The sequence below is a fragment of the Halictus rubicundus genome, chromosome 1 (genome assembly GCF_050948215.1).
Source record: "Halictus rubicundus isolate RS-2024b chromosome 1, iyHalRubi1_principal, whole genome shotgun sequence".
NCBI lineage: Eukaryota > Metazoa > Arthropoda > Insecta > Hymenoptera > Halictidae > Halictus > Halictus rubicundus.
In genome coordinates, this window is record NC_135149.1 from 26,180,810 (window position 1) to 26,195,502 (window position 14,693).

The following is a 14,693-nucleotide window of genomic DNA, read 5'->3' on the forward strand; positions in this document are numbered from 1 at the left end:
GACATATTGACGCTCCCGGCCAGCTGCAATTAATTCCTCGAAATTTAACACTAGATTTACGAGACCCATCAAAATGACGATATTTCTAAATTTACAACTCTTAAGAGTGCAAGGACGCACTCGTGAAGAATTGTTCAATAGATTTCTTTGAGCACATATTGCAATAAAAATGGCTGAAAGTCTAATTGAATAGAATTCTTTTTATTTTTACAACGCCATGTAAAATAGTTGCATTTATTGCTCCGTAAACCTAGTGTTAATTAATCTCGGTACACTTTGCTACAGTGAGTGAACGTGTTCGAAAATCTACGATTCGTTTTTAAATCAATTACAGTCTTTTCTCGATATATGTCGCAAACACCTCGCTGATAAAAGTCGCAGAACAATCCCCACTACCGCGGGGTATACCTCGAGAGTCCTCGGTCGCCGAGGAGTGTAAACATAATATTTTCAGCGAGGATGAAAGAATAGTATCTTCTGGACGATGTATGTCACTGGCAAGTACCTGTGTCGCTGACATATATCGAGAAAGCACTGCGTTCGGTTTTTCGAGCTCACTCGATTTTCTGCGAGTCCAATTTTTGCTTCAGGAATCGTATGATCGAATAAAGAAACGTGAATCAGTTCTCATGAAGCCAACTTCAGTAATTGCTATCATTTTGAGGAGTGTAATCGAAGAAGGGGTTGAGCATGATTTTGCGAAGTCTAGGCCTAATCTTGGGATTGATACTTTCGCGTCGACGAAGCTCGCCGATGTTTGCGGACATCTGGTACCGGGACGAGCTCGATAACCCTTGTTTACCGGCCTGTCGGTAAGTTAATGTCATTACGCCTCGACGTCGAGCGTAGGCACACTAATACACTAATACCATGAGCGCGGGGTCCCCTAAAAACTGCGCAAGGCCAGCACCACCCTTATTACAGGGGTCGAGGGTACATAGAGACTGTGTACACACGCGTTTCTCGCGTCCCCCAGCCTGGAACCCGATATTCGATCGTCATAATTTATCATTACACACGGGAAAGGACGCGCTCGATAAATTCTGCCGGACTTTTCGACGAAGTTAGCGCGTTGATTTATGCGTCCTGGCGATCCGAGCAACGCGAGCTGGGGATCGATGCTCCGGTGTCTCCTACGCGGAGCGAGTTCGAATACACGTTTCGCTGCGATTAGCGCCACCGTGCGCAATTAGAACACAGAGAGAAAGAGAGAAGGAACGAAACTTTTATTTAGATAAATGATTGGGAATCGCGGACCGAACGGGGGGGGGGGGAGGATTGTTTGTTCACGCGGGAGAAGAATTTTAATTGGAGTTTAATTGGCGAGCTTTCGCGGTTCGTTATCGCGAGCAGTGTTATTTTAGACGTGTACGCGACCGTGCGAAATTAAACAACACTGAATTATCGTCGGAAATTTTCGGAAATGTTACGGCTTTGCGACGAACCTTTACATCAAATTCTTGAGTCACAGCTTATCAATTAATTTTAACTACAAAAATTGTGTTCGTAGGGAAATTCATCTACCAAAATTACTGTAAAAATGTTTAAAAAATGTGATCACTGTTAATGCGTCGACTGTGGCTTACAACATGTTAATTTTAAAGGGGCCAGTCTCTGGATCGAATTCTTGAGTGTGTCAGTGGAGGGAACACAGCTTGTCAGTCAACTTGAACTACAGAAATTGTGTTCATAGGCAAATTCATTTTCTGAAGCATGAAAAAGTGATTAAAAATGTTCAACTAATGCGAGCCCTTCTGCCATAAATTCTTCCAACGAATTCATTTTGTAGGGGCGAGTTTCAGGATCGAATTCTCCACCGTTTCAACCAAGACACCACAACGTCAATTTTTCTTGAACCTCTTAAGCATGGCGCGATCGTCCGCGACTCTGTCTTCCAGGTACGGTGCGGTCGTCCGCGACCCTGTCTCTCAGGGACGGCGCGCCTGGCTACGGAAGGCACAAAAGCCACTATAGTGGTTCGTAACGTTCAGACTGGTGCTTTCCACGGAAACCCACTATAGTGGCGTACGGTTCAGACTGATGCTTTTCACGGAAAGCCACTATAGTGGCGTACGGTTTAAACTGATGCTTTCTATGGAAGCCGCTATAGTGTCCGCGACCCTGTCTCCCAGGGACGGCGCGCCTGGCCGCAGTAGGCACAAAAGCCACTATAGTGGTTCGTAACGTTCAAACTAATGGTTTCCACGGAAAGCCACTATAGTGGCGTACCGTTCAAACTGATGCTTTCTACGGAAGCCGCTATAGTGTCCGCGACCCTGCCTCCCAGGGACGGCGCGCCTGGCCGCAGTAGGCACAAGAGCCACTATAGTGGTTCGTAACGTTCAAACTGATGCTTTCCACGGAAAGCCACTATAGTGGCGTACCGTTCAGACTGATTCTTTCCACGGAAGCCACTATAGTGACTTGCAGTGCTTAAGAGGTTAAGAAGTCGATTCGATTGTTTCTTCGATTGACTGAAGATGTTCGGCAATTTGTTTAAAGATGTTCCCGCTAATGATGTTGAAATGCCTGAATGATGTGATTATTTGTTGCCGTCCGATCGATGCTGAACAACGTCAGATTTCGAAGGGTGAGAGATCTAGAGTGTGACGTGAATTTCAGATGGTCCGTTTATCCGTCGTGGCAATAGAAGCACCACTGTGAAGGACCACTCAGAAAAATGAGCGCAGCCGTAGAAAACGGCGTGGAGGCCTCGAAGCCGCGTGGCGTTTTCTCGAAGGCATTCGCTAAACGGGCGCAGCCCTTCGAGGAAGGTGAGTCCGGTGAGAGGCGCACAAAATGGTTCAGGGATTACTTCGGTGCACACGGGGCTTTTTCTGGTGATTGGTTCCTGTATCGTAGTACCTACTCCTCGTGACGCAGAACGCTATGTAGCGGACGCCAATCGAACGGGGGTTGCGGTGGTGGTGGGCGGATTGCTATTTCGACACCTTTATCCGATTCATAATTAATTCGTCTGGATATTCATCTGGATGTCGGATGTAGTCGGGAATATCTATTGACACCTGTCAACTGTGTACAATTAGAGATACTGCACAATTACTATTGTTACTGTTATTGATTGAATATCGTCATGGTTTCTTGCGATTGCTCATCTGAAAATATGAATTGAGTCACGAATTATTGGAAACGTAATATTAACACTAAACCTACCACGGTCAAAATGGCAGAGAGAATGGGGTTTTATATTTTACAATTATTGAAACTGTAAAAATTCATTTATGGAAAATAGAATAAATTTCCTTGTCCAAGCATTTATTACATTGAAAATTACGGACAATCTTAACAAATTTAGGGTTGCCATTTTTATAATGTTTACCAGATACTGTTAATGCTTGGTAGGTTTAGTGTTCAGGAAGCTATTGTACAATATGGAGGAACATATTGGAACTCCGTGAAATTCATTTTTGTAATTACACTCTCTATTATAAATCACAAAGTTTGTGAATTTTACGTAGCTTTTTGTTGATTTTCCTAAGTTAACAAAATCCCTAAATAACTAACATGCACACTGGTAATCATTGCCCAATTAATTCTTTCTTATAGAGTAGTTATGAATATAATAGAATAACAGCCACGTCGAATGAATAATTTACTTCTGTGGAACGAACAATATTACATAAAACCTGTTACAACTACACTGCGGATTTTTGTGCAGAATAAACACTGAGCAACTCGTCGGCAGTACAAGCTGAACGAAAGTGCATTTCCTCTTTTTATAATTTTAATAAGCCGAGAATAATATAATTATTCTGCCTCTACAGGTCCGTATTTTTTATGATAAATAAAAATCACAGTAAAAATTTTCCACTCGAATAGCAACAAACTGGAGTGAAATTGAAATCCATATTTTTTCTTGATATGTTTGAAAGATTGGAAATAATGTAACAGTATCTCTAAATTCTTCTAATCTTCTTACGATTTTACAGTTACTCATTTTTATCACGAATGCACAAAATCCGCAGTCTACAAATAAAAAAGAAAAACGCCGGTAGACAACTCGTGCAATTACGAATAGCCTGCGGATCTTTATGCAAAATAAAAATTTTCTACAACAATTGCAATCTACAAAAGCCAAATGAAAATTTATTTTACTCATTAATCATTTTTATATGTTAAACATTGTATGCCGACATTGTTAAACTCTTTTAATCTTTTTACTCTTTTCAATTACACCGACTCATAAATGTAATCTAATTATGAAGTTCTTTACCAATCCACAACGATGGCCGTGCGAATATCACGCAGCAAAAAACGCTCATGGCATCAAGCCAGAGTTCGCGTCGGTCAGAGGGTCAATCATTCGTGCAGATTCGCGAAAAAAAAAGGTTTAGATTCTCGCCCACTTTTCCGGTCCTGGGAGATATTGAACAGGCTTTCAGTTCCCGCTCGTAAAGAATAGCTATTCCGACGCGTACGCGCATAATATCGGACCCATCCCATATATCAGGCCAACCCCTTCGCGGTATCCTTCGCCGGTATCGTAGCGACCTCGCGCTGGAAGCGCACTTAACGTGCTCGCGTGTTTGCACGTAGCCCTATATACCACCTGGAAGGGTCGGGCCAGGCCTCCGTGTGCTTTAATGCACATACCTGACCGTAACCCGATGCTCGTGCCGCCTGGCGATGGGACTCCAAGACGCGAGGCTCCTCTTGCAAATCGTTTTCCGACCGACGACGCTCACCTTCGAGAACGCTCGAGCGAGCTACGACGTCGATGTACCCGGCTTGAAAGACATCGGAGTTATTGCGATCTCGGAAATCGTGGAAATCTGCAAAGCGATCGACAATTTGGATGCCTTCGAAGTCTTGGGATCGAATGGTTCTCAGATCTTTATGGTGTTGGCAATCGTCAGGAACTTTGCGAATTGGTGTTGCAGAGCTTGAAAGTTTTTGAGAATCTTGAGAGTCTTTAACAGTACACCCACCGAGCCTTGAAAGTAACATGGCGTGTTATAAAAATGACGAGATTCAATTTATTTGGATTTTGTGCGGTTCGTATTGTTATACATGCTCCATTAAATTATGTTTATTTAATCATTTCCCACGAAAGCATCTTTTTAATTTTCTGTAATTGTTATTTTCAATACAGTTAATTTCAAAATAGGAAGGGGTATTCTAGTTCAAAGTTGATACTCTGCGGTTTTTCGGGTCGCTGATTATGAATCTGATGTCAAAACTACAGAAAACAAAATGGCGTATACAATATGGCGGACGCGTAACACAAAAAATTATTGGCTTTGGAAAATTAGTATTCCCATATTTCTTATGCCGTTGAATATGAATCTCAAGTCGAAATTACAAAAATGGCGGATCCAATATGGCGGGTGCGTGACACCAAAAATTATTGGTCTCTCTTGAAAATTAGTATTCCCATGTTTCTGGTACTGTTGAATATGAATCTCAAGTCACAATTACAAAAAAATGGCGGATCCAATATGGCGGATGCGTGACACAAAAAATTATTGGTCTCTCTTGAAAATTAGTAGTCCCATGTTTCTGGTGCCGTTGAATATGAATCTCAAGTAAAAATTACAAAAAACAAAATGGCGGATTTAATATGGCGGATCCGTGACACAAACACTTATTGGATCCTCTGGAAAATTAGTATTCCCATATTTCTTGTGCCGTTGAATATGAATCTCAAGTCAAAATTACAAAAAATGGCGAATCCAATATGGCGGATGCGTGACACCAAAAATTATTGGTCTCTCTTGAAAATTAGTATTCCCCTATTTCTTGTAGCCTTGAACATGAATCTGATGTCAACATTACCAAACACAAAATGGCGGATTCATTATGGCGGATGCGCGACACAAACAATTATTGGACTCTCTTGCAAACTAGAATTTCCATATGTCTTGTGCCGTTATATATGAATCTCAAGTCAAAATTACAAAAAAAAAATGGCGGATTCAATATGGCGGAGAGGTATGTGAAAAAATGGTTTGCTTACCATAAATATTTGGTAATAGAATGTTTTCGAAAACTCTGATTACCTGTAACCTTGAAATTCTCGAAAAATTAAAAAATTTGGAATACATTGGAATTTCCGATATCCTCGAATGCTATTAAACTGAATGCGAATGTGACGCGAATTTGATTATTGAAAAAATTCTTGGAATGCTGAATTTTCAAAAATCTTTCAACGCATTTGCCACTTTATCTGGAAAATTCGCTTCACCTGCGCCAGGACCGGAAATGCAATTTGCAATATAATTGAAAATGATTAAGCACTGAATAATACATCTTAATACCACCTGGACCAGCTCGATCCCAATTCAACATAATTTCGGCTCACCTCAAGATCCCCAATTTATCTGACAATATCCTCGAAAGCCACCGAATTTCCAAGTTATTGATTCAATTCCGGCCGAACATACGAAACACACGTATAAGTTGCCAATTCCCATCTAGATACCACGACTCCCAAGTCCCAAACATACCGGTTGCACACCGATAGCTGCGCGTTAATTGTATTATTAGATCCGATCGCCGATGGCGATATATGCCTACCGGTATAATATCGAGGAACTCGCTAACAACGTCGTCGATTCCCAGGCAAAGTTTCCTTAATTCGATTACCGTTTCGCTGGGTTACACACCGTTGCCCCGCGTGGGAATCGTTAATAACAAAGAAAAGTGAATTCTAATTAAGAACGATGCGAGCGAGTCGAGTCCGCGGAGTGCTCTTCACACCGGAAGCCAATCCCGAGTCTGCGGTGCCTGTAAATCCCACAAAGAGAATTTTCACACATATGTATCTTCACACATTTTCTTATTATAAAGATAATAAATATTCTATAAAAATAAAATAAAATAAAAATTTCGGCACACATTGAAGCCATTTTCTTCGGCATAGATGAAGATTTCCTTCGCCCGGGAAGTTCCTCAGAGGAAAATAATTTTTCTCGCGTACGTATTATAAAAATAATAAATATTCTACAAAAATAAAATAAAATAAAAATTTCGGCACACGTTGAAGCCATTTTCTTCGGCATAGATGAAGATTTTCTTCGCCCGGGAAGTTCCTCAGAGGAAAATAATTTTTCTCGCGTACTTCGAGTTTGTTTTCGCGAAGTTCCGCTAGTTTTTCATAAACTTTGTATCCTCGTGCAACGAGCACGCTGTTCCACCGTATCGGTACCGCGTCATGTTTGATAAGTGTTTTAATACTTAAGCACGCGCGTCCGGACGATGCCAGTAAATTTTTTAGGGACAATTTACCGTGCTCGGGAGGAGTTAGTGTCTCGGGCACCGCGTTTTCCGGTTTAAATTCATTCCGTTTTCCCCGGCCGAGAAACAAATAATTCACAACCGTAATTGCGTTAAGCTTATCCGAGTTCGCACTCGAAGCGAGCGGCGCTGCATCCTTTCGTCAGGAACTTCGCCCGGCTGCAGTAATGATGCGACGAGATAAGGAATTCGTCGCGAGGCCGCCAAACGAGCCTTTAAGATTCTCGGTTAATTAATTGTCGTATCGGCGCAATTATAGCTCCGGATCGTGTCGCGAACAGCTGCGGAATCGAACCGATTACCTCGGAATTGTTTATTTGCAATCCTGTTCGACTAGGTTTCGCAGAGAAACAAATTGCGCGAGAGATGCGGGCAAACCTGTCTGCTTTTTCGAATTGTTTCAATTTCTCTTTATTTGTTTGGCTCAAAATATTCTGAAATTTACGAACATGATTACGTCCTCATAAAAATAATCTAAACAGCAAATCATAATCATTTTTTACAATTATAAAATCCGAAAACACAATTGAAAGACTGAATAAGTAGATAATATTTATAGATAAAATATACGATTATCTAAATTAGAATTTACATTGTTATCGAGTTTAGGAGAATGAGCAAGGTTTCCGAGACGCGATTAAAGCAAATTAAAAATTACTGAAAAATTTCACTGCGACACTTCCGCTTCCTGTGACCCCGCACAGGACGTTTTTAAACGGCACTCGCAGGAGCCGAAGTTTCTATTGTTCTCGTCTTCGTAAATGTATTGTGCTCTCCGTCACTCGAGCTTTCATAAATGTCGATTCGAAGCATACTCGAAACTCCCATCGAACGTTTGGCTCGAAGTTCAATACCTGTTTCATCATACTTTCATTTATTACCGCAATATTAGTCGAACTGTGTTTACGGCCGGCGTATTTGGCTCGGCGAATGAGATTCCCGCGCCGGAATTGAATTTACGAGGCAAACGCTTATGGCACTTCCTGCTACACCGACCGGCGAACACGTGAAGAAGCATACACCTGTTCGTAAAATTCAGGAAATTTCTTCTGTATTGATTTACGCGCGAATCGTGATTCTCCGTGATGGGGAATTCCGATAAAATGTCGACATTAAATTCATTTTCAATATTCCACTTTCAATATCAAACCATACATACACAGGGTGTTTCACATAACTCGAGCATCTAAAATATCTCGCTTGTTTTTTATGATAGTAGAAAATTTCAGAGGAAAACATTAGTTGGTTCAGAGGTGCAAATATTATGACAGGCGAAAAAATTTGTTCAAGGTTATATTTTTTGAGATCTCAAGGTCATCGAAGTTTTTTTAAGACTTGTAATATTATAACCTTCACGTAACCTTATATATTTTTACATACAATATCATTTCCATTCTCTTCGTTGATTCATTGATATTTTTATAAATTCGTTGATAAAGGAGATACGACACCCAAAAAAAAACAAATAAAAATTCAAAAAATCTTGGGGCTTTCCTAGCATAAGAACAGCAGAATCGTAGAGATCGAGCACTAAAAATTCGGTCACTAGAGAACCCGTGAAAATCATACATCACGAAAACCAGCGCAACGAAGAGGTCCAAGAGCCCGCCTAAACGAGCACTAGGAGGACTATAAAAAATAATGAATGCGGGATCACCGAGGAAGCAATGGTTGCAGAGCGCGATGGTAGGAAGCCAAGAGGGGCAGCATGAAGATTTAAAATGGTCGCCGGGCCAAGTGGATCGAGGCACGAGAGCACGATTCGATCGTCGGAAGTTTCCCGGGCGATCTACATCAAAGAGCACTTGGAAGTCCAACGTGATGTATCATGACGCTGGCGAGGAGGACGGCCGAGGGATATGGCGTCCGTGGGCCGTGCGCCCGAAACGAGCTTCTCCCACGAACTTGTCGATAACAGTTTGGCACCCCTCGGGCCTTTCTGCGTTCGCGCCACGAGCGAGAGCACCGTGCTCTCCGAGAATTCAATTATCCCCATCGCTGAGAACGACTCGGCGAAGGTAATGCGAGATGAACGAGTCGAGCGGCGACGGCCATCTTGCCGGCTGAAACCGAGTCCCATGGTTCCTCCAGTTCTCTCTCCGCTTCTCCTTATCTCTTCCTCTATTTCTTACTCGATCATAGTCCTCGCCGTCTGAAAAATAATTGTTCCTCCTGGGGTAAGGGTCCCAATTACTGTGGGGGTGCCAATTACTGTGCCCACATTAACCCCTTGCACTGCGATTTATTTTACCGTTTCAGTGATCAGAACGTTTCTGTAATTCGTAATTTCTTGAAAAAAGGAAAAAATCTATTGTATGCCTATATCTTGTTCAATAGCTGTACATTAACAACGCCAAAATAGAATTTTACTTCGGTTTGAAGGAAATTAATAACTAGACTGCGGATCTTTGTGGAAACTACAAATTGTCTGCATCGATTACGAAAAATTTTAATCAAATAGAATGTTGTTTCTTCACTTGCTAATTACAACAGACGAGAAACAGAATATTGACATTTGAAATTTTTGAAATTTTCCGACAACTTCAAATTTTACTCAATTTTATCATAAATGCATAAAGATCCGCAGTCTATTGATAACACACATATTTATTAGAATCTTCATCTCGAGAGTGACTCGACATTGTAAGGCAAGGGATTAATTGTGCTTATGTTTAAGCCGTAATGAGTACTGAAAAAGGGGATATTGAATTTTTAATTTACGAACGAAAATAATTCCTCGAGCACGAAGATGAAGCCGAAGAAGCTGCAAATAGATCTTAGGACAACATTAAAAGACCTCGCTCAACGATGCTCGAAGAAGAAGAAGAAGAGGTTCGACTCCAGAACAACAGATATTTCTTCCAAGCAAAATGGCGTCTCCAGTTTCTGGAAACTGTTCTTTTTTTTGCGCGAGGTCACAGTGCAACAGAAATTCAGACAACAACTCGAAACCTGTGCAGCAGGGCAAAGCCTGTTACAGTGAAATTAGCTGTACAGCAATTTGCGCTCCGCGGCACAATGCATACAGAGCATTTCGATACGCAGCGACCTATTAATTATACTAATCTTGTACTCAGCGCCACGCGAGGCTAATACATAATTTGCCGGGGACCTACATATTCTCTCATTAACCGGGTACATCTGGCCGGAATCGGGATACGGGAAGTATCAAGGGATGCGTGCCACTGAGCACGTCGAACCTGGTATAGTTAGGCTGGGATAGAAAGGGAGAACTGGAGGAACCATGGGACTCGGTTTCGGCAAGATGGCCGCCGCCGGATGACTTTCTTTAACGCTGGAACTACCGAGTCACAAATACGACTGATGTATATTGCTTTGTAATAGTGACTACGTCCATTCAAACCTCATGCCATTTTTGTTCTAACGTGTGCTCGAATAAAGAAGTTCATTTAGAAATTTCTGATGAAAACATTTTTGTACATTTTACACATTTTTTACATTTTAATTCCAGTAATTGTGAAAGAAAACATTAAGAACCAGTCATTTTGACTAGGGGTCAATCTTTCTAGTGTTAATAAAAATTGCGAAAGTACCATTCTGTATTAGAAATTAATTTTTATTCACGAAAGCACTATTATTACTTTATTAATTATTGTTTATTATATCGCCTTGCCTCTCCGGTTTGGACTCCCCTCCTCGTTCTTATACAAATTGATGTGTAATGTAATATAACAATATAATACGTAATTTTATATAATCTTATGCTTCCTCAATAAACTATACTAATTATAAACTATCCACTAATTTTGAGCAAAACAAAACCAAAATAGAACTAACCTAAATAGGTCCTTGGTTGTTTAGTAGTATTCTGTACTACAAAATTGGCGAAATTTACTAACATAGTATAGTACCCTCTACAAAGCTATTAACTGGGAATCAACGTATGCTTGTCGAAAATTTCTCGGATGTAAAATACTAACACAAGATAAAATTGCCATGAGCCAATCAATTTCACCGTTTTCTCACGGTTTCGATGGTTTCTTTTTCCAGCTCTCAACACACTAAACCGCTTGAACAAAGAAGGCGAGGCCCTTGCCCTTCAGGATGATCTTACAACGCACCCCACCCTGGCCTTGATGCGACGCATCCTTGCAGATGCACAGGTGAGTCTACTTGAAGTAGTTTTCTTTTTCTTTTTAATTTTATAGAATAAATTAAACGTCAGCAAGAAATTATTTTCATCGTAAAAATTGTTTGCCACGAGCGCTAAACACGCCGTCCAGCGTCAACTGAAAAATGGATTTCGCTAACTACATGTCCCGCCGGAAATGACCGAAGTTTATGTCCCTCGAAATGACACGAATACCCCATAAAGTGCCATGGTAAATTGCTTTTTAAAATGGCCGTCGCGGACGAACGTATTTTCCTCGCGGTTTCATTTTTCGCAACGAGGTGTGTGTGTGCGTTCGTCGACGTCGTTGTTTCAGATTTGAAACAATCTGAAGCAATAAATACGAATCGAACGCGAACGATAATTCGATGAAACGCGGACAGGTGAAATCGCAAATTATATTGCGGTAGAGAGAAACGATAGAACCACTGGCAATTTGTTGCGCGGAGGAGCGGAAAAAAATCAATCGAGTAGAGATATATAGATGCTCGACAATTTTTCTGGTATTTTTACCAGTGTTACTTCGTTCATTTCAACACTTCGAAATCGACGAGATGCCAATCCGTTTCGGTCGTTTTGGAATTCTATATTCGTGAGTGATAAGTGCCATCCGGTGTCATTCTCCATTAATCAATTATCTGGGGAACTGCAGGCTTTATATAATCCGTTTATTAATAGTTTCAAGTGAATGCAATTACGAATTTACAGAATCGAAAGTAGCAGATAAAATTAGCTTTCTCAGTGGGATTTTACTCGATCAGCATTTTAGGTATTAAAAATATTTGAAACGAAAGGAAGTACTGCTACTAATGCTACTAAAATTTTGTTTGTAATACATACAATAAAATTATTGCTCATTTAAGCCTTTCCATTCTAAATATTTTCGAAACCTTGGTTGACAAGTTTTTATCCTTGAAAAAATTAAGATTGTGCTTATTTCATCAATTTATAACTTTAAGTTTTAATTTTGCAAATTCAAACGGATTCTTTAACACTAGGTTTACGGGACCGGTCGAAATGGCGGGTTCTAATATTTTTGATTTACAAATATTAAGATTCTAAAGATTCATCCTTGAGGAATTATTCAACAAATTTATTAAAACAATGGCTAAAAACTTGGGCAACACATTCTTGTTGTATTTATGAAGTAAAATAGTCACTTTTAGTGCTCGGTAAAGCTAATGTTAAATGCAAAGGAAAATGGACTTTTTGAAAACTAAAAACCAGTATTGCTCTTAAGCACTGAAGGATCAACATTGAAATTTATGTTTGACGAAATACCTTTTAAAGCACGTATAACTTAATACTTAGGAATACGACTGAAAAGTTACTTTTATTATCACAGAGGCTCAGAGAGCACTGAAGGGTCAACATTGAAATTTATTTTTCGAAAAGCGTCGTGCCTATTGAAACAAAATACCGTTTTATAACTTGTATAACTTCGTATTTACGAGCATGTGCGCATGGCACTGAAAGGGTTTAAAATATTATAGAATATTATAGACCCGAGCGCAGTTGAAGAGCTGCTTTCGAGCGATCAAAGGGCATTCGGTAAAGGGTGAAAAATTAATTTCTCGTGATATTTTCCTAAAAACATCCTCTGCCTTTGGTCCCGGCAGGTGAACTCGTGCAACGAATTAACGCGCCACCAGGTACGTCGAACAATTTTCCACGGGAAATGAAATGAAGCGCCGTCTCGTTGACTTTTGTTGGTCCCTTTTCCACGGCGGTCCCTTTCTCCGCGAGAGCCCTCCCGCCGCTTTTCCTCGTCCGTTGTTGCTCCCCGGCATTGAAAACAGGATCCGGCGTCCCCTATCCACGGTGAAAAAAATGATATAAATTGGAGGAAGGAACGGACGAACGAAGGGGGTGGCCGCGTAATTAACGAATCGCGTCCTGTATAAACACATTAACCGGTAAATCGGGTCCTGTCGCGGCCGTTGCGGTGATTCCGAAATTAACGCAATTAAATAGACGGGCCGGCAATTAGTCGGCCGATGATGGTCACGGATCGCGGTCGTCCAGGGTTCGAGAAGGAACAATACGCCGTGGTTCTCCGTTATTTATGGAACCGTCTCCTCCTTTCACGGTCATGCTACCGCCATGCGCAAATGACATTTTTTCCCCCCGGCGGATCGCGAATTCGTTGGATATTTTCGATGCCCGTGGATTCTATCCGGCACGCAGAACCGTGTGGAATTTTTCGAAAATTCTTCTTTCCGTTATCCCACCGGAATTCCGTTATTACGAACGACGAAACGCCGGCACAAACGTTCGGCACTCTTTTGTGATCGAAATTAATCACGTTAATTGGGTAATTTAACACGTTAACTGCCACGTCAGTCACATATGACTGACAGTGATTTTTGAGTGGGCTTAGAAGTTCATTTTTATTATAAGATACCCACCAGATAAACCGAATTTTATTCGAGTCTTTCGAATTCAAAAGGGTCGAGACAGCATCCCCTGTAATACATTTTAAATTTCTAGTTGTGGTTTCATTGATTAAATTACTCTGATTTTGCAAGAATCCCTGGGGTTGATATGTGGCACGTGTTAAATATTTTATCTCTTCTGTCCGTGGTCCATCATTCCATACGAGAAAACTTGTTTCAACTTCGAACAATTCTTGCCAAAAATCCTCCATTTTGTGAGCAAAGTTAACACGTTCACGGACAGTGAAAATTTCAGTGAGCTGCAAGAATAGACAGGCAATTTTTCTTGAAACTAGTTGTACTATCCGAAATCTGATTAGACATAAACAATAATAATAAGGTAACTGTCATTAGTAACGACAGTTGGTCATTACGTTGAAATGTATATTAATTACAAAAACTTAATTTTGTATAAAATTAAATGAATACAAATTGACTTTAAAATTTTAATGCTATAGAATTCACGTCGTTTTGCATCGCTATGAAAATGAATGCTATAGCATTCACGTCCGCGAACGTGTTAACCAGAAAATGGCAGAGATTTTCCAGAAACGACATGGTATGTCACGAATTCGTAATTTTAAAGTAATTCAGAGCGATTTTATCTGCGCCCAGTAGTATAGGTCAGCCATCGGTCAGACGCCGAAGGATCGCGGCGAATCCCGGTTTCTCGCATCGCGTCATTCGCCGTGTAACTCGCGCGTTGCAGTCCCCGTTTTACAAAGAGGAATCGTCCGTCATTCCAGTCACGGTTTCCGGGGAAAAATCGCGGCCGACTGTCGAAAATTAAGAAAAAGATGTGCCGCGCGCAACTCTCCGGGAACGAGGACACGGCGGAAATTGGCCGGCGGCACGAGCCGAGACACGTT

The 14,693-nt window shown here is 41.0% G+C and overlaps 1 protein-coding gene across 1 annotated transcript in view; it reads left to right on the forward strand.

Annotated features, from left to right (window-relative positions):
- The window catches only part of Liprin-gamma (liprin protein kazrin), a 199,392-nt gene that overhangs the window by 107,605 nt on the left and 77,094 nt on the right, over nt 1–14,693 (forward strand). The window contains 1 exon segment of the mRNA XM_076796696.1: nt 11,269–11,381. Within this exon segment, the coding sequence (XP_076652811.1) occupies nt 11,269–11,381 (113 nt within the window).